General features: G+C 37.2%; 1 protein-coding gene across 6 annotated transcripts in view; it reads left to right on the forward strand.

Moving 5' to 3' along the window:
- Positions 1-24798, forward strand: part of PNPLA8 (patatin like phospholipase domain containing 8) — a 40463-nt gene extending 15665 nt beyond the window's left edge. For 3 of the 6 annotated variants that reach the window (XM_064447585.1, XM_064447602.1, XM_064447594.1), the window contains exons 7-10: positions 1222-1279; positions 3537-3731; positions 21263-21458; positions 23932-24798. In XM_064447585.1, the coding sequence (XP_064303655.1) occupies positions 1222-1279; positions 3537-3731; positions 21263-21458; positions 23932-24206 (724 nt within the window). In that variant the 3' untranslated portion in view covers positions 24207-24798. Of the gene's footprint in view, positions 1-1221; positions 1280-3536; positions 3732-6177; positions 13700-15334; positions 15393-21262; positions 21459-23931 lie in introns of those variants that run through there. The other 3 variants (XR_010372265.1, XM_064447610.1, XM_064447621.1) reach the window with 3 other exon arrangements.
- The last annotated feature ends 1163 nt before the right edge of the window (positions 24799-25961 follow it).

Here is a 25961-nt window from a genome sequence, read left to right on the forward strand (position 1 = left end):
AGTGAGTGCAGATGGCACTGTTCTTGTGGCTGGTGTCTGAGAGACTGGAATTAATGCTTTTTTTAAAAAAAAAAAAAACAAACCCAAGCCAAAACAAAAAAACCCAGTGCTATTGGTCTAAGAATTGTGTCAGCAGCAGTCTTTGATCATAGGACTATACGTTCTGTCCCCCTTCCTTCCTCCCTGTCAAGGACGTGTACACAGCCATCCTTCAAGCACAGATATCCACTAGTGGAACAGTAAATTGTCCTACCTCCAAATAGTTTGCTGTCTACATTGAGGACTACTGCTATTGCAGCATTTAAAGCTTCTTTTGTCTTCTGACCTGACTAGATTGATAAAGTTGTTGTTTTTAACAGTGCAAGTGCTACTACCTACTGTCACGCTAGTGCAAGCTATAGATGGATGATCTCTTAACAGCACATGGAATCACCTTACTTAAAAAGTATGACAATACTGAAAACCATCTTTGCAGAATAAGGTAGATGCACCACCTGTGTTTGTATGGGCTGTGTTCAAGGGGAGGAAGAAAACTTGCTAATTTAAATGAAAGCCTGTTTGGAATCGTTATGGATGAGCACCCACTCTGTAGAGTTGTATTTATACCTTTACTGTAAGCAAATTGAAGTTGAAATAGATGCTGATATGAGGTTATTGGCTAGTATGCTCGTATCTTCCAGTCTCCTGCACTAGGCAGGAGGGCTACATTCTAGTTAGCAATTAGAATACTGACCCTAATGCTGATGTGATGATAAATTACAATGCTGACCATTTTTCACTGTCAGATTTATAAAAATGTATGCATATGGAAAAAATTCCTCCTGAAAAATGGATGTTAAATGCATACTGAACTATTCTTACGGAAGATTACATGCAGATGTTTTAACTTTCTTCATGTAGAATTTTGTCTTTCTTTCCTCAGCTTTTGTTCTCATAAGTTTTTTATGATTAAGATTATGATTTTTCTGATTTATGGTTAAGTATGTGTTGAAATGAGTAACTGAATCAAGACCTCAGTCACTCTTCAGACTTATTTCCAACAGCCTTGAAGGTTTGAAATGTTGGTCCATTGAAGTAAACTGCAGAAATGCAATTGTTAAAGTGAAATCCAAGCATTGCTTCTTTTAAATGCAAAGTTCTCAGAAATAAGGATAATTAAAATGTATGTCTTGTTCATGCTAAACCGATGAAGCATTTTCAATTTTTTACACTTACTTGCAGAGAAAAAATGGGCTCAAATCTTATGATCGAAACTGCAAGAAATTCCAAATGTCCGAAGGTAAGTAGAGGTTTTCAAAGATAAAAAGTGCTTGTGGAATACACAGTTAGTATTTAAGAGTTCTGAGTAAGAGTACTACACCTAGAAGAATATCGGGTAAACAGCATGAGTGTTGATATGCTCTCCAAGCTTCCATATGAGATAACCCATGCTTTTGAAGGAGAAAAATTCATTAAATTCTTAAATTTCTGCAGCAATTTCTCATATTTTTATTTAATACTTCAGTTAGAATATGTTTCAGAGATGTTAAAAGGGTTATAAACAGAGAAATATTAAGTCAACTTCTTGAAGTTGTGCAAAGTTTGTTTTTTCGTGTAAGAGAATTCTAGTACCTGGAGATCCTGTCATGTCAGCTGTGATCTGTTATTGTGTAGTGAGAGAACAGGGTTTCTCCTCACTTTTTTTGGATTACCAGACTTTCTCCAGTCACATTCATAGGCCCCAAGATCTCTACTCTTCCTGTGTGATCTGAAGGGCACCAATTAATTGGAGGGGTGTTATATACAGCAGCAGCACAGGAGTGAAAGATGAGAAAGCATGGGTATTTTATTTTTGGTGAAGGATAGGGTGTGAAGAAAGAAGAGAAATATAATAGCACGTATTTCAGAACAATCTGTAATTAACAGGTGGTTTGGTGTCGTAGCACTATATTCAATGCTTTACTGTTAAATGGAAGATATTCACATTTTTCTAAACATAGAAACATGTGCTCGGCTGACTGCATTCCTCGTCCATGTCTAAAACAAGGACATGAAAAGGCTGGAGTGGTATGTTGCTTTCTGAGAGAGAAGCCATCCTATGTTGACTTGAAAGTTATCTTTGAACTGGGATCTTTGGCTTCCTTCCATGTTCTTCAGTAATAAAATGTGAATATAAATAGAGTTGAAACTAGCTATTCCTAGTAATAACTTCGTAGTGCTGGCAATGGTGGCACTCTTTACAAGGCACAGCAAAATCAAAACACGCAGCTGTGTGCTCTGCTGCCATTAAATTCATGGCGAGATGGATTTTTCCAGGAGATGTGCAGCACTTCACAACTTAGACTGCATCATGAAATGGAAGTGTATATGGGTATTACCAAAAATAAATTCAAGCATCAGTTTGATAAGTTTTCTATTCAATTTTCCAAAGTTTGTTTTCTTACTGCTTCTAGCAGTGCTTAGAACCAAACCTTTCTTTTGACAAAACCAGGAAACATTTCCTCCCTCAAATGATGGACTACAAATCACCCATGTATTTTGTTTTTGCATTGTCACATAACAGTTATACTTCTCTGGTTTTCTTTTTTTATAAGGACAGAATTCCTGTGTATTAAATAATTCAGCTAAGGTAGCTGAAGAATGGAAATTAATACAGTGATATCACTGTGTCAGCTGCTAGTGCTGTTGAGGAATGTTTCCCAAAAACACTCTACTCTGTAAAATAGTAAATAAAATAGAGTTGAATGCTCACTTGTCTGCTACCGTAAGACTATTGTTCTGAACAGTGCCAGCCAGGCTGGGTGCATCACCACTAAAAGGTCTTACATATTCTGAACACTCACCCATATACTATATCTACTCTCATCTCGTGTGATTATATCTGTAAGATGTGTTTTGGTTTTTTTTTTCCCAGTCATACATTTTGTTTTATGGAAATACTATTTTGGCTTTTTACATACACTTACGTATGTGACTCTTTGTAAATGACATTTCAGTCTCCTTACAAAAAAGCCTTGCAAGATTTATGTTTGATTCTTTTGGTTTTTCCTTTGGGAGAGATTCTTCCTGCAACTCAGGTTACAATATTGAGTAATCATTTTCCTGGAGAAAGAATTTGATTGACATTTCTAACATTTGTATGTAATAGCATTGTTGCATTGCTGGCTGCAGACTTTTGGGAATGAACTACTATTCATAAAGGCAAAATATTTTAAAATCATATCGCTGACATCAGCTTTTTGTTCCAATTGGTGGATAGATATTGGTGGAAACAATAGTCATTGAAACAATTTCAGGTTAAAAATAGCACTTTCTTTAGGGAGTTTGTTTTTGGTTTGTTGTTGGGGTTGGTTGGTTTGTTTACTTTCACTTTTTAAAATTTAGATAGGCATTTTAAAAAAGAGAACAAATAATGAACCAAGTAGAATTCCAGAGATGCATTCAATATATAAATTGAGTTTCATATTGTGGGAAGTTGTAATTATTATTATAACTATTATTAGCAGCAGCATCAAAATCATCACATGTAACTATTTTGGTTCCTCCTAACTCACTAGGTAGCTGCAGTAAGCACCATTGTGAACAGAGGAACACCACTGAAAGCGTTTGTTTTTAGAAACTACAATCACTTTCCTGGCGTAAAGTCTCATTATATTGGAGGTTGTCAGTACAAACTGTGGCAGGCCATTAGAGCATCATCTGCTGCACCGGGTTACTTTCAGGAATATATTTTGGGCAACGATCTTCATCAGGTAAGCTGAAATCTCCTTTAGTAAATATTTTTCAATGTTATACCTGAGAAAAAAGTTGTCTGAATTTCTGAATCAGAACTAAGCAAATAAGTTGGTAGGAGAAGGGAAATCTAGGACAGATAGGGGTAAGAAAGGGAACTTTTAGCTTGCATAGCCCTTCTAGAACTAGAAGAGGTATAGGCTTAAAACTCTTGGTCTTCTCAACACAAACTTAAGCTCCTCTGCTCTTCTGTTCCTTTCTTCTCTCCCTGGAAGGAAACCCTATATGAGTTGTGAATTGCTTCTGACTTCCTGCTTACAACTGGTATTTCACTGAGCATTATTTCACTAAACAGATGGTATGACTTAAAATCTAACAATATTATAAAGTGTGAGAAAATCAAGTTAGGCATTTCAGTGTTCCTTTTATTAGTGCATATTTTCAGTTTATGGTTTACTTTTAATTCTTTCCACTGATAGCTTATTAAGCTCTACCCTGGTTCTGAGCTAGTAAAAAGAATAAGAGGTGTCACGGCAGTAAGATTAAACTCAGACGACAACTGCAAAAGAAATTCCCTGGAGGATAAAGCAATGTTTCCTTATCAACAGCATATGCTGTTTTATTGTATTTTAGCTTTTGTTGGTGACCCTGGTTAGTAAAGAGGAAGGCAAATTAATTTCTTTAGTAGTTTTTTAATTGTTGTGTTCTTGTCCTTTAATGCCCCTATCTTGTTCAGCAGCTCTCTGAGTTGTAAAAGAATCCTTTTTATAGTACATATTAATTTAAAACTATTAGTATTTATTTTTAAAAATATCTGCTGCAGATCTGTGGCAGAAAGGTCTTCAAAGGGAGACTGAACTAGAGATCTTCAATAAAGACAGCATAGCATGCTATCACTTAAAGAAAGCATCTATTACATTTCTGTCATACTCATTCATATGGTTAGTTTTAACTACGAGAAAGCAATAATACCATATTTTGAGTAATAAGATATACCTAGATCACATACAGAACTTCTCACGGTGTCTGTTAAAAGGCTGTGTAATCTCATTGGCCTTGTAATGTGCATAAGTGATACTGAAGTTTAAAGACTTCCAGATAAATAAGGAGTATAAGATGAAATAGTGAAAACTTCATTAGATGAAGAGGTAATGAACAGAAGCACTTACACAGAGAAACAGCTACAATTTAATCTGGAAAAAACCCAGCACACTTCCATATTTTAAATTAATGTTTATAAGGAGATGGAATAATCGTATTCAGCTACATAAAAGCTCTACATAAGTTGGGGGGTGAAGGGGAAGGGTTCCCATGGAGGGCATCGTGGTGCTACTTCATTAGCCAGATTCTGAGAGTTCTTTTATTCTGTTTCTTCTTTTTCCTTAGGGTCTTTTTTTTCCCCCTCCCTTCTCTACCCACTCCCCAGCCTCCCCAGTATGGTACATCTCATTATCCCCAAAACGTTTTAATCAAATACTACCTGAAATAAGCAAATAAGTTTTGGGGGTTTTTTAAAGCTAAAAATGGACTAACAAGCCTAAGGACTGCTTGAAGTCCTGAAATGTGGCTATATTCCATCTGGCCAAGCAAAACTGGAAAGGGAGTTGCTTTAGGCTTTGGAGCTGTTCCAAGCTGCTCCTTAACTGCTTGAATGGGTCAGTGCTAAGCTATGTGAAACACTCTTCTTCCTCTTCTCACCTTTCCACCCCCTCTTTCCTTGAATTGAGAGTACATCAAAGTCTGTCTGTGCTTCTATATGAAGAATAGCTGAACAAACAATATGATATTTAACTTCTACATAGTACTTAGACAACTATTTGTCTTAACATAGTTTCTGAATTGCTAGACTTGTGTGAAATGCAGTAAGATGGATATTAATTTCATCTATATTCATTTCTAAATCCAATTTACCAGACTAGAGAATGTATGATTAGTGTTAATAGCGATCAGATCCAGTACTCTCAGACACACAGAGCTAGAATGAAGTCTAGTTCATTTTTCTTTACTCCAGACTCTTTGGACAAAACCCTTCCATATGATTGTACCAACACTGTTTTATAAACTCACCGTTCTTTTCTGTTTGACGTATTTTAATTACTGGAAAGCAAGGGCTTAGGATGTGGTTCACCTTTATGGGTCATAAAGAACTAAATATGTTTTCAGTATTAAACTGTTTATTGTAGGAGAACTAGATGCTGAATATTCTGACTTAAACTTTCATATCATCTGAAAATCTCTCTTCTACCCAGACATGATATTTAAACACTTCTGAATTCTTTTAGAATCCAAAACTAGTCATCTTTTGTGTCTTTCATGCTTTCATGCTTTTCTTTCCCTAGATTACATTTTTCTTATCATATCTCTATTTCCGTAATTATCTATTTTCTGTGGGATGTGCTTGGGATTTTTATGGACAGCCGGCTAGCAAGGTGCTACATGGCAAATGCTACGTAACTGTTCATGCAGATTTCTGTCTTGGATTATTGATCCACCACTCACACTCAAGATACCTTGAATTACCTTGTTTTAACCCTGGGGCCAGAGCCTCCGTGCCTGTAGCAGACTGTTACCCGTAAGCTCTTGGGTGTAATGGTACCGCAGTGGGAAATCCAAGGTAATCAAGAGTTTTATCTATTAAAGTATCCATGATGAATTGACAAGAATACATATGTGTAAATATGTTTTTTAAAAAATAGAATCCCAAATGCATTTATATTCCTGTTTAAAATAGCTTTGTGATTATTTTTGAAGTATGTTAATACTCTTAGTCCTTAGTTATAGCTCGTATCATAAATATGAAATAGTACATTTTTGTTAAGTGTCTTTATTCTAAAAGTGCACTGCAATTGTTGTGTCAAGTTCATTGACCAGGTCACCTATGATACTGACATTTGTAGTTTATATGGAAAGACTTGCTCTTTTCTGTCTTATCGCTACAGAAATAAATGAAGCATAACATTGTTAGGCATTGTCAGTAGTAACATGACTTCTGTAAAGTGCATCAGCACAGTACGCATTCATTGTAAATAATAATTTATGTCAAAGGCTTCAATATTGTAGTCCAGTGTCAGAAATATTAATTAATAGAAGTTACCAATCATTAAAAAAATCCTCAAAGGACTATAATCAGTATAATCTCTTCAAAAAAGAGATTATTTCTAAAACATGCTAGTTTCTTATTAACGTCTACATAATCTGCTTCTGCAGTGTGGATATTTCTAAATAATTCAAATAATAGAGACAGTCAAAATGTGAAAATGATTGTAAAATGTCTGTGAAAATTCAAAATAGTAAATACAATGGGTTTTGTTTCCAGGCTTTGAACTTTGGGATTCTAAAGGATTATATATGGAGACCAGGTTTTGTATTGGCTTATCAGTCAGTTGTACATTTAAATCTGAATGAAAAGCACTCTGGCAGTTGATCTGACTTAGGACTTTAAAAATGTGTGAAAATATTTATTTTGATAATGGAAATGTGGATTTGTTTTATGGTTAGCCTGCATATTCTTGTCTTATGTTATCTAGCTTTTGTTGAAATTGGAGTCCTTTTGCAAACTGTATGAAGTAGCTGAATGAGTTTTATGTGTAGGGATGAGATTAATATCTACAGATTGTATGCATGACTCTAGGTGTATATGCTGGAATCATGCCTGAACTGACCTATGGCTGTTTGCTTTAACCGTCACTTTTCCATAATACAAATATATTTAAATATGCATGTGTATTTGTGTACACACGTGCATGCCCTTTCTCTGGGAACGTTCCGGTCTGACTTCCTGTACTAGTCACTGTAAATCTTCAAGGGGATTGTAAAGCGTGTTTATTAGTAAGGTAACAAATTATTTTTATAATTCTTCTGACATAATTGTTTAGAAAGAGGTTTCTAGGTGCCTGAACATTTATTCTTATTTGTGCTGCAGATAAGCTGATGCCAGGTTTGTTAAATTTCTGCAAAAACTAAGCAGTTCAAAACCAAATAGCAATATTTACATTCAGGTCAATCATGCCATGCTATCTGGTTCTGCTCTGTCAAGTAGGAAAAAACAGTGCAGCTGTTGGTAGATGAGAGGAGGAGGATTAATATTCTTTGTGGCTCAAAAGAGGAACACATTAACATTCAAAGGGATTTAATCCCTGTAACATGCTTCTCCAGGAACTGTGCAAGTCAAGAGAGACCAAGTCATGGTGTTACAATATAGAAGCTGTATTGTCACATATGTCAGCTTTTTTGTATTAAAATCTATTTATGAAGCACTGAGGGTCTCTCAACCTCACCCCAGTCCTGTTACAACCAGTTATTTTTTTTTCCTACTTCCCAGAGAGGGGTGTTTCTTCTTAGATGTATTCCTCTTTTTTTTTTTTTTTCTGTAGCGTGAAAAACATTTGGGGTACTCAATGTCACATCAGTAGACGGTACAGTATGCTGAGGAAATTGCCAATTAATTAAAAGAGCAATTTAACAAAATCATTATGCACACTTCCTTTACTAGGTTTTACAGTAAAAGCTAAATTTGTCCCAAAGGATTAATTAAAAGGCCAGGGCGGGTTGTGTGTGCATGTGTGGTGGTGGTGAGTCTAACAAAACCACAGGTTTTTCTCAAAATAAAATATGCTTAATTTAATACAAAGGACTTGATCACCTTTTTCTTGATAGCTTCCTATGATTTCATTGCTGCATTACAATGGCATTTATTAAAATGCTGGTGTTGACTTATAGTGGTGTTCAAATAATCGTATTTCCTTTGAGCAAGATGAGACACTAAAGCACTTAAACTGGCAGCTAATCTGTTAGTGGTGCTTTAGTTATGCAGGTGTAACAGGATGTGTGGTGGGAATACAACCTAGACATGAAAAATATGTAGAGTACAATAATATGACGTAACTAAAATGTCAAGTCCCATCTTCATTTAAAAAAGATAATATACGGTTTATTTATATTTTTCAAACTTTCCCCTTCCTTTTATTAGGGAGTAAATCTGTAAAGCCATTTCATCTTTGTAGCTTGCTACAGGAGAGGCGTTCAAAAGTGATTCGCTTAGTGGGTCCTACCCTAATTGGTTTTTACACGGTAGCTTTTAAAATTAGATTCAAGGGTGCTTCCCAGGCTCTAAGAAGACATAGAATATAGGTCACATTGAAGTTCTTTCCATTCTTAGGATATGCCACGGTGATCAGTATGCACCAGAGCTTACACAGACTGCCCTTTAATAGGTGTATCTTGTTCTCACAATGATAGAAGCAAATATTTCTTTGTTTCTCTGCCTACTTGTTGCCATACACATTTTCCTACAGCCTTGGAGGCAATGTCGCCTACTGTTTAAGGAAGAGGGGAGTTTACTGGAATGTGTTAGCTACATGGATACGTGCATTTCTTTTTCTCTTACAGATTCTCAAGGTTTGGTTAGGAGCTCTTAAGGTGGATGAGCATGATGCAGCTTACCAGCCTTCATGAAATTGCTGTGGTTACTGCACCAGTAGTATTTTGCAGAGCAGACTGCTTGCAAGAGTCCCTGCAGGGACTTGCTAAGTGAGGTGTTATTGGAAGATTTGTTTAGTGAGATGAAATTGAGAGTATATTTTGTTTAGGCATTTAACTTGGATGCATTAAAATTTTCATCTCCAGTAATTAGGAGTGCTGTTTTGCTAATGTGATTTTCAGAATGCTTATTTAAAAGAACACAAACCTTACTCCCAGATGAGCTGTATTACATTTAACTAGTTTTTTGCTTAGATTTCTGAGCCCATATATCTTTAGTGACACTGTTTACCAGCTAATATTTGCTATAAAACGAATCTTGTAAAATCAGAGGAGGCTGGTATAGTGGAAAAATTAAGAACTGTGTCAATTCAGTAATCTCTGTACAGGCAATCTAGGTTGCTTCTCTCAAGTTCTGATGTTACCCGCCACCGTTTCTTAGATCAAAAGAACAATTTACTGTTACCAATCTATTGTTAAGCAATTATTTATAAACAATTTACTGTTTATCAATTTCTCTTGATTGCTTGTAATTTTTATTTTCCCAGGTTGTATATCTATCTAATACTGACTTGAATGGGGCCGTATTTCCATATGAAATAGCCTTGTGATAGTCATTGCAAATAAAAGCTGAAGGATGTAGTGGGTCTATTGATATGCTGTTACCTCTTCCCTTAAGCAAGGCTTGTTTATGATACCTAGTGGTCTGGTGCTTAATGCAAACAATCCCTTTGTGCTTTGTCAGCCTCCACCCAGCCTCTAATTTGCCTTCTGTATTGCAGTTCAGGAAATTGCCCTCCTCTTGTCATGGATACTGGCCTTTAGTACTGTGATAGGGATAATTTTCACCGTGTATGCAAAATGTGCATCGAGTCAATTAGTTCAATGCCCAGTGCATTCCTGTGAGCGGATAGGGCACAATGTCTAAGCCCCGTTTCCTGTAGTGCACTTCCCTTCCAATACAAGAATTAATCTATAGTGTTAATTTTGCAAATCCCAAATCGGTTGGCAATCTCTTCAAAGGTTCTTTACCTTGCAATGTTTCTTTTACTGGGACTATATTTCCACTGCTGTTTTCAGTAGCAGATATATTTTAGATCTTTTGCTGCAGCATTTACAATTATTTCAGCTGGCATTTACTTAGGAAAAAAAGATAAGGGAGTATAGAACGAAAGAGTTTCCCTCGGGTCAAAATCAGTCCTCTGTCATGGTCGCCAGCTGCATGTATGACTGTAGTTCACATACATGTAAAGCTGTCTTTGCTGTTGTTAACCTTGTAGAAGGTTATTTCAAGAAGATATTTCTTCATTTTTCTCATGGCTAGAAAAATTCTGATTTAAGTCTATTCGTAGCTAATGGATACAAATTGTCCTTGTGCCAGTAATGTTCTCTAGTTCAATTAACTCTTCTTCTTGTAGTATTTACCCTTTCAATGTGAATGTAGAAAGCACTCATACGCTTTTTTATTTTGTTAGACTAAATATGCCGGTCTGTCTCAATTTTGCAAAATAGGCTCTGTGTTCTGTTGATCATCCTAATCGTCCCTCATTGCACCTGTTGCAGCTTGAGTAATCTTTCTTGAAACTGGACTATTCAGCATGTTTTGGCATGACCCAAGACATATTGTGCAAACTTGAATGGTACACCAGATTCAAAATTAGTATTACTAAATTGGAAGCAAAATTCAGAGGAGTTAATTTGATCAGGCTGGAACACTGTATTCTAGATGATGTCTTAACTGTCATGAATTTCCTATTTCAGAGGAAGGTACAACTTAGAATTACAGTTGTTTTTCAACAGCTACTTTATATATAGGTTGTTAAATCATTCTGTGATAGTGTTCTACTCAGATCTCTGTCATGGTTGGTCTGATTCCAACTTAGTTCTGAAGAGCATAGCTTTGTGTTTATGAGCACTTTGCTTGGCTGTGTGTCATCTCCTTTCGATTTCCTTAGACCTTAAGAGTCTTTCTGTATTTACAGTAAGGTTTTTTGTATTTGCAAAGCCTCTAACTTTATAGTAACAGATTTCATTAGCAGCTGCATGCCTCTGAGAAAATAATAAGAGGATGAGCCCCAAACCGGCCGTAGCATAACTCTGAGAGAAAACAGTCCCAGCCAGAGAGTTCCCCGTCCAGTATAGACCGTTGGCCCATCTGACCAGCCAGTTCTTTTAACATTGTAGTCTCTTTCATCACTTCCAGTAGTCTGGTACATAAGGTGCCTTATAAATCCAGATTTTCTTAATCTAAAAATTTCTGTTTGAGTTTCTGTCTGCCTTTGATAAACCCACCTTGTATTTCACCATTTAGGCAAATCAATTTCAAGCACTCATGAAAATGCAGAACTTTTCCTTCAGTTCTTTCTCCCCTCTCCCCCACCTGCCAATCTGAATACAAATACTAGGTAGCTCCTACCCAGATTCTGAACCCTTCATGCCAATTATCTCCAATAATTAGTTCATTTTCTTAAATTTTATGCATTTTAAGATCAAATCCTTTAATTATGGGCCTGCTTTGTTTCAGTTGCAGTGAAATGAAATCTAATATTTGAGTCAACAAACAGATGAAAATTGTATTAAGAAATTAAAATAGCTTACATAGTTTTATAAAAGGGGTTTTGTGGGAAATCCAATTTCAGTTGGAAATTACAATATAAAAGATAAAAAGAAATTTTTTGCAGTGTGTAACACAGTTTTAGAAGTTGGCTGTAGCGTTAGCTTACAACATTCTGATTATTGTGCAGTTTTAAAAACATGAATGACCAGCGGGCTTTAAGTAGCATTTATCAGTGATATATCCAATAATGTGGGTCACCTGGATTCCTTGAGGATCACTACCAGTCTTCGTACTCTTCTGTATTTTTCTCAAAGCATTTTGAATTTCCTGTCATTTTACTATTCCTTAGTAAACTGCCAGCTAAAAGCACAGACCAGTTAGTTAGCAAAGCTAATATCAATAAGTAACGTTAAAAACAGTCAGATCATTGATGTAAACATATATTGAGTCTTAAGAATATTTACATTGTTAGCTTGGGAAATTAAATGTAAAGAATTCTGAAATTTCGAAAATCTAACATGGTCATCTTTCGCAAGGATTAGGATATCTCTGGATCTGGGATTTCTTGCTCACTTGGGGAGGCTTTATAGTAATGTGATTCCTCTGTGTAATTACTAGAGCTTTCTCCTTAGTCTGACACATCCCATCATAGCAAATAGAGATATTATATGCTTCCTAAGTTAAATGTTGTCAGAAAGGACAAACCTTCTAAGACTTGAGCCCCCTAGTGTCAACTGAATCCAGAAGGATTTTATTCCGATCCATAGGGCTTTTCTGGTTAGTTTTTGTTTGTTTGGGATTTCTTTTGTGTATTCTTGAACCTTGCCTATGCCTCACAAACATTCTTTCATGATGCCTGCTAATATTTAGCAACTCTTCATCAGTACAGTGTAAGAGCACCTTTTCCGTATCTGACAGAAAACCGTGCATTCAGTAATGACTTCAGAGCAGCTGATCATTTTCTGTGAATTAATGACTTGCTGGGATGAGTTAATAATTTAAGATAATCACCTAGCAGTCTGCTTCAGCCAACCATTCATTCTAAAGAAATGTCAAGAACAAACAAGGCTAATGTAGGGTAAAATAATGTAAAATATATCACTAAATGTTTAGCTTATAACAGTAATAGTATTGATAGCTCTCAGAAGCATCTAGCATTACACTTGTGTGTATGCAAACAGCGGAATATAGTGTTGCTAATTTTTAGGAAAAAAGAAAAAATATTGTCTGGGAGAACAGTTTTGCTGAAAAGGAAGCTTTTTGGTAAACTTTCAAACTTCATATTTTTTCTTTTTACTTCATGTCATGTGATTTCCGTATAAAGTGTTCTCTTTGCGACTGGTGTAGTAGAAGTACAAATATAGCTAATGTACCTTCTGATTTTTTTTAAACTGTCAATGACAGCAGTACTGGAAATTTTAATATTTGTGTCATTCAATAATATAAATACAAATTAATTTTCATTTTCTGTACGTTAAGAATTTTTCCATTAGCCAGTCCAAGCGGAATCCCTTGCTCAAGTGTGCACTGATAAGTTACTTGTGACAGTTCTAGAGTGTTTGTTTTTCTAGTGTCTGAAAAGAAATTGTAGTTCTGAGATAGCCTTACGAAGTAATGAGCACAGGACGTTTATTTCAAGAATTTAAAGGAACTTCTCAGCCTCTCCTTCAGTAACAGAAGTGGTTCATTCTGAAATCGTTACAAATTTGGTGTATAGGAGGACTGCATTAATAGGTAGCCAAATAAGGCCTCTACTGGGACTCGGCATAGCGCAGAATACATCATAAATTATATGTAGTTGACCCAATAGCATCCCTATCAGCATGATTATGAAGCAAGGGTGAACCTTTCTAAACAAATTGCATGAAATATTTGTATAAAGAGGTAACTGTAGGTCATGCTATGCTTTATAGAATTTCTTATGCTAATTTATTAAAAAATCTTTATCAGTCATTTCTCGTGCAGCAAAGTGGATCAGACCCACCATTAGAATGAAGCACTGTATTAGAATTAGAACCATTAGCACCATTAGCACCATTAGAATTAGAGCACTGTACATGTTAGAGATCGGTTAGAAATATTGGCACCGCCATCCATTGCTTGTCACCAAGACAAAGAGGAAACAGTTCTGCTTCTGTATTGTTTCATGTTTATAAAACATGCATTTTATGGGGTCAAAATAGTCTGTGCAGAGACATAAAGATTTCCCGTACTCGCTAGGAGCTCCTCTTCAGCAGTTGCATTCTCAGGAGTACTGTGACCAGACTGACTGATTACTCACAAGAGGAGAGCCATAATTAATGTAATATTTCAAACATTTTTGTATATATTTAACAGAACAGGGAGATCATGTAATCTTTGTACTGAGGAGAGAATATCTGAGCTGAACACTGTAGGGGCTAGTTTATTGCACAGTTAAGTCTGAATGTATAGATTCCTTCTTCATAAAGCATATATTAAAAACTGCAATTTGGTAGCCCAGTGATGTTTGAAGCCTTAAAGCTTCCTGTATGAATATAGTAACGTTCTCATAATGTGGGTGCCCAGTGCAATGAGAGGACTGGGTCTGGATGTGGATCTCGAGGTTAATCTGTAAGAGTAGGTATTACAGGTGATGAAATAACTCCCGTTTCTCATTCCTGTCTTCTACTCTCAGGGCATTTGCTGCTACTTATGTAAATATATTGAGCTGGTTTTACAGAATGATTTGGCAAGGCATCCTGTTTTACTTACGGAAACTAGAGTAAATGTTTTTAAAGTAGTTATTTTAATTTTTCTAAGTAGTAGCTCCTTGTTACAGTGCAGCAACTCTTCAAACTCCTCATTTGAAGCACTAAGCCTTATCCTTAATCTGCATGTTTATTATATTTATGTGGACTTTAAACATAGAATTTAAAAAATACTTTTGAAAAGTCCCTTCAGAATCTTAGCCTGTCTTGTCCTAGCCTGTGATAGCTTTGTGCTAATTCTGCTCCACTTTTTCACAAAGACAATGGAAGTAAACAACAGAGCAAGTCTGTAAAAGTGAACTAAAATGCAAAGCATGTCTGCATAGGCAGTGAGGTGAAGTGGTTACTATGGAGGCAACAAACTCAGCTTCCAAATATCAGACTTGGCTTTCTCAAGTTATATATCCTTCATCTAGTGCTAGATTATTTTCTTCACAAAGTTTAGCGTCACTTAAGTGAAACCGTGCAGCACACATGATGTTACACAGAACAATTGCAAGGCACAACTTGAGTCTGACAAAATTAGGAAATGCAGCGATAGCCTATGAATGTACAGAGTATTCTGAACTTGTTAGAAACAACTGCCCATGCTAAGTATGGTTCAAACGGATTTTTTATTTTAATATCTTCATTTTAAATAACTGTTTCCGAAGTATTGACTTAAATATGTGAGTGGTGACTTTATGCACGTTCACCGTACCTATTTAAATGGGACAAGATTTTAGGAGGTCCTGTGCTTCCAGGCTCACAACCCATCTGGAGCATTTTCTTTGAGACACCCCGATGTATTTTGCTTCTGTTTGTAGAATTTGCCCCCATCTGTTTCATACTGTTTAACCAGGCCTTTCTTTATCCCTAGAACTGGGCAAGCAGGGCATCTTCACCAGAGTTTTCATTGGAGCATATGCCTACAAAAGGTGCATTTTTCCTGTTTAAATAATTTATGACTTGGTAGTCAAATCATGAGGGAGCCTTCCCTGACTATTTTGCAACTGTCAAAACTTACAGAAAATATTAGCTACAGCTTTATACTTCCGACTAGCGACCAGCAAGCCCTAAAAATATGGTTATAATTGCATGGGGAATTGTTTTGAAAAAACTTCAGTGAAATCTTCTTTCATACATTCATCTGGGAATTAGCTGATAAAATATTAAACAAAACATGACAACTCAATGTTTACCACTTGGAAAGCCTTTGGCAAAAGACTGAAAGTGATGTCCCAGTCCCCGAGTTCACTGCTTTGCTATCACTAACAAGCTTGGGTTTATATATATTAAGCTCAATTTTAAGATTAATTTGTTTCATTACTTCCATCATTTTTATTAGAAATTTCCTTCTTCCCTACTGTTTACCTGCATGATGACATTTGGAAAGCTAAACACCTGTTTTCAGTACTTATTTGCATTAACATTCCTACTGTGGCACTTTGTGTTCGGTGTGCTGCCAGCAAATTCAATTGACTCAAGTGTGGAGTGGCTTTGCAAAGTTCAGCGTATGAAGAAACGTCTAGTACTTGCCAGTGGACTGACTGTAACTGCACAGAAGAACGCAAAAGGGAAGGGGTGACTCATGTATGTTTGGCAAGTGAAGAAGAGAGTTTGCAATTGGATTGAGAACTAGCTAAGTAAGAAGAGATGGTGAAATGTAGGGAAGGCCAGACAATCTAAGAACGGGAGAGCAGAGTGAACGAGGGGTGTACTCTGGCTGTTTGCCCACTACTGAGTCCTGAGTCAGAACTTGGGACAATTGTGCACTTCTGTGCATGTTGGTCAGCAGTTCAGCCATTTGAAGAGTTCCTGTAAGTTACCCTTTCAGTTACAGATTCCAAGGTATGAGTTGCATACACAAGACTCAAACTGGACTGACAAAGTTCAGTTTCTAATAAGAATGGCTTTTAAAACATCCAGCCTCCTGTTCAGAGCAGGATTAACCTCAAAATCAGGTCATGTTGCCCAAGGCCTTGCCCAGTTGGATGGAGATTCCACAGCTTCTCTGCACTTTTTGAAAGAGCCTGGCTGTGTCTTCTCCCACCTTAGGTAGCAGAAGACTGTGATTAGATTACTCCTTGACTTTCTCTTTTTCCAAGTTAAGCAAACCCAGGTCTCTGCATTTCTTCTCATATGTTATGTGCTTCAGCCCCCACACCATCTTAGTGGTTCTTTACTGTACATATTCCAGTTTTTCAGTGCCTCGTAACTGGGTGTCCAAAGCCGTGCACGGTATTCCCAGCCTGACCTGATAAGTATTGAATAAAAGGGAGTAATCACTTCACTTGACCTACTGGTTTTGCTTTTAGCCCAAGCGTATGTTAATAATCTAGTAGTTTATCTAATATACTGTTCATATTGTCTTTTTTTCTGCATGCGCAGAGACAGTACCGTACCATAGCAATATATGTGATAATATAGATGAAAAGAGGGATATTTGAAGGCATTCCAGTCTGTCAAAAAGAAATGATAAATTTATTAGGGACTGAAAAGGTATAGGACCGTGTATAAAGTCAGCATTGCTTTGTAGAATTCGAATTGCATCTGAAGCTTATAGTATAATTTAAAATACCACTTTATATCAACAAGATTTTGACACCATTGTATGTGGTATAAAGATCCTTTTTCGTTTGCATCATTTTGTTTATATGAAAGCTTTAATAGATCAGAATTGTGCTCTGCTAGTATGGGTCCATGAAATATACGCTTTTCAATTATAAATGACATTCTGAAAATATATTCCATAAAATGGATAATGGGCACAAAGAATGCAATGGATTTCCTGCCCTTCGAAGGTTGCATTCCATAAGTGCATTTTACACATCTTGCTAATGTTGGCATTTGCTGATCACTATACTTACAGTTAGTTTAAAATGCATTATTGTGTAAATACAATTTTATTAATGGAAAGTCAGGCATGTGAAACTCGCCCAATAATTCCGCAGAGTATGCCGTGCAGCTTGTCACTGCTATACCAAGTTTCCCTAATCTTTTCAGCGATTGTCATATTTTTCCCCATAGCACATCAAAACTCCCCGCTTTGCTGTATTTCTAAGAAGTATTTTACTAGTGTTTGCTTCTGTTTGTTCCCCAGCCATAAATGTCTTTCAGTCCATGGCCTGAATCAATAAGTTGAATTGTTTAGGTTAAGCTTTTTGCTTCTGGATTGCTGTTCTAGGCTTGTCATTCTTGCCTCCTGCAGAAGCATGATAGCAGAATTAGGATCTTCCCAGCACACTAACTGAAAAATGTAGGTTTAAGATTGAGAAATGGATGGGTCAAAGACAAGAGATTGTACCAAGAAATCAGTATGTTGGAAATGGAATGGACTTATAAAATTAATGTCTTCCTTCTGAAAAAAGAGACAAGAATGCAAATTTTGGCCAACAGGCATCTCTGTGCCCAGAGCTCAGATCAACTGGCCTTGTTTACTTCCAGTTGTTTAACTGCATGAAGCTTTAAAGTGGCAAGAAAGCTCATAGAAACTCATATGGAGGAGGAATCCATTGTGTTAGTCACCAAGACATTCCATAGTACCAGCAATTGCTCAGGTTTTTTATAATATTTAATTTTGCTTAATGTATTTTTATCAATGTCTTTTAAAAACCGAGTCCTTACAGTAAAAATATGGTGATTGGTAAGTTATAGATAATTTAGATTAGTTTTTATAGTATTATACAACTATGGAATAACTTCAACAGAATCAGAAGAAAAAAAATTAAGATATCAAATTTAGCAGCTCTCCAAAACAAATTGACAGACTAAACACATGGGAATTCAGAGCAAGGATCAGTGAAGATTCTTGTGATCTCAGTATATCTTACATACAAAACTGCAGAGTCAATCACTGGGAATTGTATTCCAGTGTCTCAAAGACAAGCATGAAGAAGGATATGTCATGATTTCTTAAAACTACTTTTTTAAAAGTTTAGGTCTGGCTTTCATATTTCTGTATTGCTAGTTTAATATATTTCTCGGGAAAGACTTTTTGTCCGGTCTGAGGAAGATAGAGGAATTATTCTGAATCAGAAAGGTTAGTTTTCTATTTTTTAGCTGGAAAATTCTTTGTTGTTCACAGTTTTCTTAGAATTCACATACATGTGAAATCATTGCAACTAATTTTAAAACTTGTGAAATATTTGACCTAATTAGCTCTAAGGCTTCTGGAGCTGCAGAATTAAATAAATTATTCCAGTATTTCCTTCAGTGAGTCCTTAATAGTCCGATTTAACTAATAACGTTATTTACTGCTTCAGTAGTTGATCATTGTAAGCAAAAGAGCAACATGATGAATGGTTTTGTTTAACAGATGAAGCTGACTTGAAGCACAGTATTGATGGGATGTGGTCATTATCAACCACAATCTCTTTGGAAGGGAAGAAGAAAATCCATTGCCCACCTTAAAGTCCTACTTCTAACTTTCCAGAGAGACATGTATCTGTATAAATGCTAGAAGTTATGTTAAAGGTGTCTAAATTGAAAATAATTCGGAGTGGATATTTACTGTCATTTCAATAAACCTAAATTGGAGAATGTTTAAATATGGAAATCATTGCACAAAGCTGTTAGTTATCATCAAAATACACATTTGGTATGCATAGGTATGTGTACTTTACCTTCCTTTGATCTTTTACTTGTCAATATTACAGAAATATTATAGGATTCTAGTATTATATACCCCCCAACTTTTGATAACACTGATTTTTCCCATGGTGAAGCAATCCTGTTTAATAAATTTTATTGACAAGATCAGTGGAAATTATTTGGTAAGCGTGTTTTTAATCTAGGTTTTAAAGAAAAAAGTAAGCACCACAAACATAACTATTAAGATTTTAGATTAAGATTCATGGGGAAATACATCAAGGACAAAACCACCCTTGTATTTAGTTTTCTGTGTAGAAGCTAATTTAAAATTAAGCAAAGGATAATAGACACTGAGGAGACCATTCATTTCAGCAGTGTTTTGAGCAAAGCGGACAGTGTCCAGACGGAGTTCAAAGAGCTTTTTGTAAGTTGAAACAAAAGTGTAATTTAAAAAAAAAATCAAAAAACTCAGCTCAGTAATCCTGTTTTTACTTATTTACCTAGCACATCTGTAGTTAAAAGGAGGTTCTGTAAAATGTTTATCATTCGTGGACAAGTGGAAAGCAGTGGATGTTGTTTACCTCAACTTCAGTAAAGTCTTTGGCACTTATCTCCCGCAACATCATAGACAAGCTGGCAAAGTGGGCGTTAGATAAGTAGACAGCGAGGTGGATTGCAAACTGGCTGAAGGACCGGGCCCAGAGGGTTGGCATCAGTGTCACAGAGTCTGGTTGGAAGCAAGTCACTAGAGGTGTGCCCTGGGGTCAGTACTATCTAACATCTTCGTTAATGACCTGGATGATGGGACAGAGCGCACCTGCAGGAAGTTTGTAGATGGTACAAATGTGGGAGGAATGGTTGATACACCGGGTGGTTGGGCCACTGCCCAGAGGGACCTCAACAGGCTGGAGAATTCTCACAAAGTTCAACAAGGGGAAAGGCCGAGTCCTGCATCTGGGGAGGAGTAACCCCACACACCAACCCAAACTGGGGACTGACTGGTTGTAAAGCAGCTTGGCAGAGAAGGACCTTGGGGTCCTGGTGGACAACAAGCTGAACGCGAGCCAGCAATGCACCCTTGTGGCAAAAAAAGCCAACAGCATCCCGGGCTGCAGTAAGAACGGTGTGGCCAGCAGGTCGTGGTCAAGGAGCCCTCTCTGCACTGCTGAGACCACATCTGGAGTACTGTGTCCAGTTCCCCAGTACAAGAGAGAGACAAGCATACTGGAGTGAGGGCAGCACAAGGCCACAAAGATGATTAATGGACTGGAGCATCTCTCATATGAGGAGAGACTGAGAGAGCGGGGACTGCTCAGCCTAGAGAAGAGAGGGCTCCAGGGGGATATTACCAATGTGTATGAATAAAGGATGGGGGAGAATGGGGAGGAGGGAGCTGTGCTCTTCCCAGCAGCGTGCACTGACAGGACAAAAGACAATAGCACAAATGAAAATACATGAAATTCCATCTGAACGCAAGAAAAGTTTTTACTGGGAGGGTGGTCAAACATGGGAACAGGTTGCCAGAGAGGTCTTGGTGTCTCCATTTGTGCAGATACTCAAAACCCAACTGGACTTGGCCCTGGCAGTGTGGTCTAGGTGACCCTGCTTGAGCAGGAGGTTGGACCAGATGAGCTCGATAGGTCCCTTCCAGCCTAAATGATTCTGTGATTTTCCAAGTCTTAAATCAGGGCTGTAGTATCCTGTGTAATGACCGTGCTTATAAAGTAGCTTTGACCAAGCTTACCTCTTACGGGTGTTTTTTTAATTTATTTTAGATTCTTCAGGCAGTGATTTGGATTTTGTTATAGAATATATCCAGTTACAAACATTCTGAGAGGCAGACTTCTTTGATTGTTTAAGAAATTGTCAATATGTGTATCTGTCTTACCTAAAAAGTCTTCAGAAGATGAAGTCATAACTTCTTCAGATATTCCAGTGAATGCTGCTGTTTCAGCCGACCTCTTCTATACACTACTCACAACAGCAGACTGACCACAGACCCAGGAGCTGCTCGGACAGTGTCCCTGGGCCCAGCAAGCCTAGCTGCCCAGCTGCCGCACAGCACAAATGGAACAGCTGCACAAAAGATGGAAATTAATGCTCATTTGATTTAATTGATTTTGTATATTAGTGTCATGCTAGTTTAGTTTATAGTTGCAGTTGCATTTATGACCATATGTTATGTATAGTACTAACGCTTGCATTTAATTTACAGGATGGAGGTCTGCTTCTAAATAACCCTTCTGCGCTGGCAGTTCATGAGTGCAAGTGTCTTTGGCCAAATGCTCCGTTGCAGTGTCTAATATCGCTGGGCACTGGTCGATACGAAAGCGAGGGAAAGACCAACGTCACATACACCAGTTTGAAAGCCAAACTCACGAATGTTATCAGCAGCGCAACTGATACAGAAGGTTAGTGTCTTAAGACACATTTGTATTGTGACTGTTTTCAGTTTTCTATGTTTCTTAGAGTTATAGTTCCAATCCAGAGAGCAATCTGCGACCTTTTGTCTTTCCCCTTCTTCTCTCTCCCCGCCCCACTGAAATACTTGAAATGCGTCTCTTCATAGCTCGTTATGTAGACTTGCGGTTTAAGTACCAGTATTACAGGTTTTCTGGAGATAGTAATATGAATGCATTTCTTAGCCTTATCTCAGTGAATCATCTTCTTGACTATATTGTTGCTAAGCTCTTTTAGTTTGAGTTCTGAACTGTTAATACGAGGTGGATGACACAGGTATACTACAGATAAAAGATACCTTGAAATTTATCAGAATGACAACGATAATCCAACAGGATTTATATAAAGTGATATGTTTTCACTTGTGCTTCAGGATAAAGGTGTACCAAGGAAATCCTTTCAGTAGAAAAACTGTATTTTCTTATGTTTGGATTGGTTCTCCCACAAATAGAAATAGTTAATATAGAACACTGATTGGTTTCCAACAGCTTCAGAAAAAGTATTCTAGTTCTGTTCTTTTCTATATGTCCTTTTATACCTGTACTTTCCAAGGACTAGACTGCATCTGCCAACGGTCATGACTTCCATGGCTGTCAGGAGGAGCCAAGCATGTGTCTTCCAAAACAAACTCTGTCCCTAGGATGGGAGTACAGTGGAACCCTATCGCTAGCAGTTTGCATCTGCTTTGTTTTTATAAACAGGAAATATTGATATGCAGGTGTTCCCACACACACAAAGAAAACTAATACTGTAAAAAGCTAAGGAACAAGGAATACTCTTAGGGCCTAGATCCCTTGCTGCATGATCTCTGTCAACTGACTGTCATTAGTAAGAAAAAGCTAGATTTTGGGCCACCTTTGGTTTTTTGCACAGTCCTGGAAAGGCAGTGGGAATTGTGGGAAGGAGAGACATGCTGTCCACTTCCTATCAAGGGAAGACAATCAGGCAAGAAATTTGATGGGAAAGAGGAGGAAAGGAGAGTTCATTGTGGAGGCCGAAGGAGAGTAAATGGAAAGAGGGGAGAGTAGTTTTGAGCAAACAGGAAGTTATATTATGAAGGAAAAAGGGGAGAGTATTAAATAGGGCAAGAAAGACTGGATGTGATGAGAAAGGAACAGAGACACAGCTGAGTAATTTATAGGAGGAGGAATGAAGCAGAAAAGATTTCAGGTTAACAAGAATCTTTTGCTGTAGTCTTACCCATGATGTATTTTACACTTTAAAATTTTTATATAACAGTAGATGTTTAAAAGAGTGGAGGAGCCTAGTAAGAGTGCAAAGAAGATGGAAATAAAAGACAATGAAAGATGAAGGAAGTCACGGAAATGTAATTTGAAGGGAGCCAACAAAGAGAAGACAGATCTAAAAGGAGAAAATAGGTTATAAAAGAGAGGAAAAAAGGAAGAGAACATACAAATACATTACATAGCCAGTTTATTATTGTATTAGTTAACTGTTATAATTTAACTTGAACATTTGAAATTCACAGGGACTGGAGCCATCTCCCTTACAAGGAAAGGCTTAGAGACCTGGAGAAGACTGAGGGGGGGATCGTAGCAATACTTAAAAATATCTAAAGGGAGGGTGTCAGGATGATGGGACCAGGCTCTTTTCAGTAGTGCCCAATGACAGGACAAGGGGCAATGGGCACAAGCTGGAACACAGGAAGTTCCAGCTAAACATGAGAAAAAACTTCTTTCCTGTGAGGGTGCCAGAGCAGTGGAACAGGCTGCCCAGGGAGGTTGTGGAGTCTCCTTCCCTGGAGACATTCCTGTGCCCCCTGCTCTAGGTGTCCTTGCTCAAGCAGGGGGGTTGGACAAGATGACCTCCAGAGGTCCCTTCCAACCCCTACCATTCTGTGATTCTGTGAAATTAAATGAATGTTAAATTCAACCCAAAACCTGTAGTAATATATAAAAAATGAATTGGTTGCAAACAAAAGAAAGCTTTAAACCCACATATTTTCTACTGGAGTATTTGAGATTAAAGGAGAATATATAGCTGTTGTTTTCATTATACCTACTTCCGTGTGTACTGAGTGTAACAAATCATGGATATCCTGAATGGGAATATCTAAGTTATGTTCCTGCTCTTCAGAATGTACTCTCACTTGTAAAGGAAGGAATGGAATGTACGTGTAATTAAAAATCTGGATAGATGCAAAGCCTTCTTAATTGTCATACCAGCGAAGTCGTCTCAGCGTGGAAGATGAAGCTTTCCCAGAGTAAACAGAGCTATAGGGTCATCTGCAAACCTTCTAATGGGAAAGGGGTTTTGATAAGACAATGACAGAAAAAGGTTTACTCAGCAAAGCAGGAGATATTTACACTTACTGTGTCACTCCAGAGCAGTTGTTGTTCAGAGACTGTAGGACTAATTGTCTCATGCAAATGTAACTGTTTCCTTCATTTGTTTTCAATACAGAAGTTCACACCATGCTGGATGCACTGTTACCTCCAGATACTTATTTCAGATTTAACCCTCTTATGAATGAAGACATACCTCTGGATGAAAGTCGTAAAGAGAAGCTCAGTCAGCTGCAGACAGATGGAATTCGTTATTTAGAACGAAATGAAGAAAAACTGAGAAAAGCTGCAAAAATCTTAACACAAGAAAAAACCACTGTGCAGAGGCTTCAGGACTGGATAAGATTAAAGGCTGACATGTACGAAGGCCTTCCATTTCTTTCCAAATTGTGAATGTGTAATGCATGAAAGATCATAAATGTAAATCTTGTTCCAGAAAACCCACTCAGTACTGTAAAGGAAGAATGTTTATTGGGGGTAAATAACATCTTTGGAGAGCCATCGGAATTCTGGAGGAAGCGATTCAGGGTGGCTGTTTTGTGCACACTTACTTGATACAAGGTTTTATGGTGTTAATTATTTCTTGAGCTTTACGGATCTTACTGTTGCTCTACTTAAGTTTCTTAAGTCGGTGAAACTGAAAATTATGAACACAATTGTGCTATGTATTTTTGGATGTATGTACCATAATTATGGTGGCAGTAAAACTTTATTTATCGACTACCAAGCATATTTAAAGTTAACAAAAAAATTAATTCCTCATTCGCTTTAGTGTAGGCAGTGTACCTGTTAGGCTCTTATGTAGCCAGTGAATTTAATCAAAATGTAACGTTCTTACAAAAACTTTTGCCTGTGTTAATTGCACTTTTACATTTGAAAGATAACATTTAAATTCTTTTTTTTATTTTCAGTGGGTTTTGTACATAACAGTATTAAGATGTTCAGGTGACTATAAATGGCATATTAAATTATCAAATTTAACTGATATTTTTAGTAGGACTTGCTGCTTATTGTTTTTATTGGGATAACTTCAGAGTGGATAATTCATTATTTGAAAATAATCCCAAGCCCCAAAACTTCACTTAAGCAGCTCCTCCTGTCACAGGATAAAGGAAATAAGATCTGTAAATAGTCCACGTGAATGAGCAGCTCACTATAGAAGCTTCAGTTTTGGATGCCAAACTCCAGGTGTCTCTAGTCAAGAAGAAAATTAGCAGTTCATACATGAAATGATAAATCATGCATTTCCTTTTGTCTTCTAACTTTCATATATGCACCCTCTTGAAATTACCTTAGAGTTGTGCAGTTGGCATTTAGAGCTTACTATGACCTTCCTGCTCATTCCTTTGCAACTTTCCGCTTATGCCAAGACGGGAGGTGTAGTAAGCTGTGATGATACAGTACGACAATGAAACAACATTTTCCACAACAGGAAGGTACACTGAGTTCTTCGAAACAGTATGACTGCAGTGAGCTTTGAGTTAGGCACAGCTGCTCTCACACGCTGGGCATGTACCCATTAATGAGGTTGCTTGACACGTTTCTGGGTGACTTTTTTTTGCCTCTTAGTAGACAGCTACAGCTCATAAAAATCTTTACTAGATAAAATGTATGTTTTAGGCAGTAGATAAAATGTCCAGTTTCACCAAAACCAGTGCACTTGTCACTTTGCCTTTTGGGATTAATCACCTGCCATTGCATTATCTACTAAAAATAACATTTACTTTGATAGTCACCTTCTGTACTTGTCATAACACTGAAAATGTTATTAGGCTGCCTTTAGGAAAGGAGCTTTGAGGAAGACAGCTGAGGTCCTTCATTATCTCAGGAGTTGCTACATACTATTCTGTGACTGTGCAAAAAACCATTTGATTTGGGCTGTTCTGTTTTTTAATCTGACATTTTTATTTTTACCTGTGTCATTTTGCTCAGGTATCCATACTTTTTGGTGCGCCCTCAGTTCTCTGGCTTGTTTTTGCCAGTGGAGCTAGTAAGTGTCATTAGTGCATAAGCTGTAGCCTTCACATTTTTTCAGTTGTTTCCAGCACAAACAAATTCTAGGTGCATAAGGACTAAAGAAGCTTTTGTCATTCAGTATGTGAGGAAGGGAAAAATGGAGAAACAGAGAGAAAGAAAAGTTAAAAAGCT

The sequence above is a fragment of the Phalacrocorax carbo genome, chromosome 1 (genome assembly GCF_963921805.1).
Source record: "Phalacrocorax carbo chromosome 1, bPhaCar2.1, whole genome shotgun sequence".
NCBI classification, from domain to species: domain Eukaryota; kingdom Metazoa; phylum Chordata; class Aves; order Suliformes; family Phalacrocoracidae; genus Phalacrocorax; species Phalacrocorax carbo.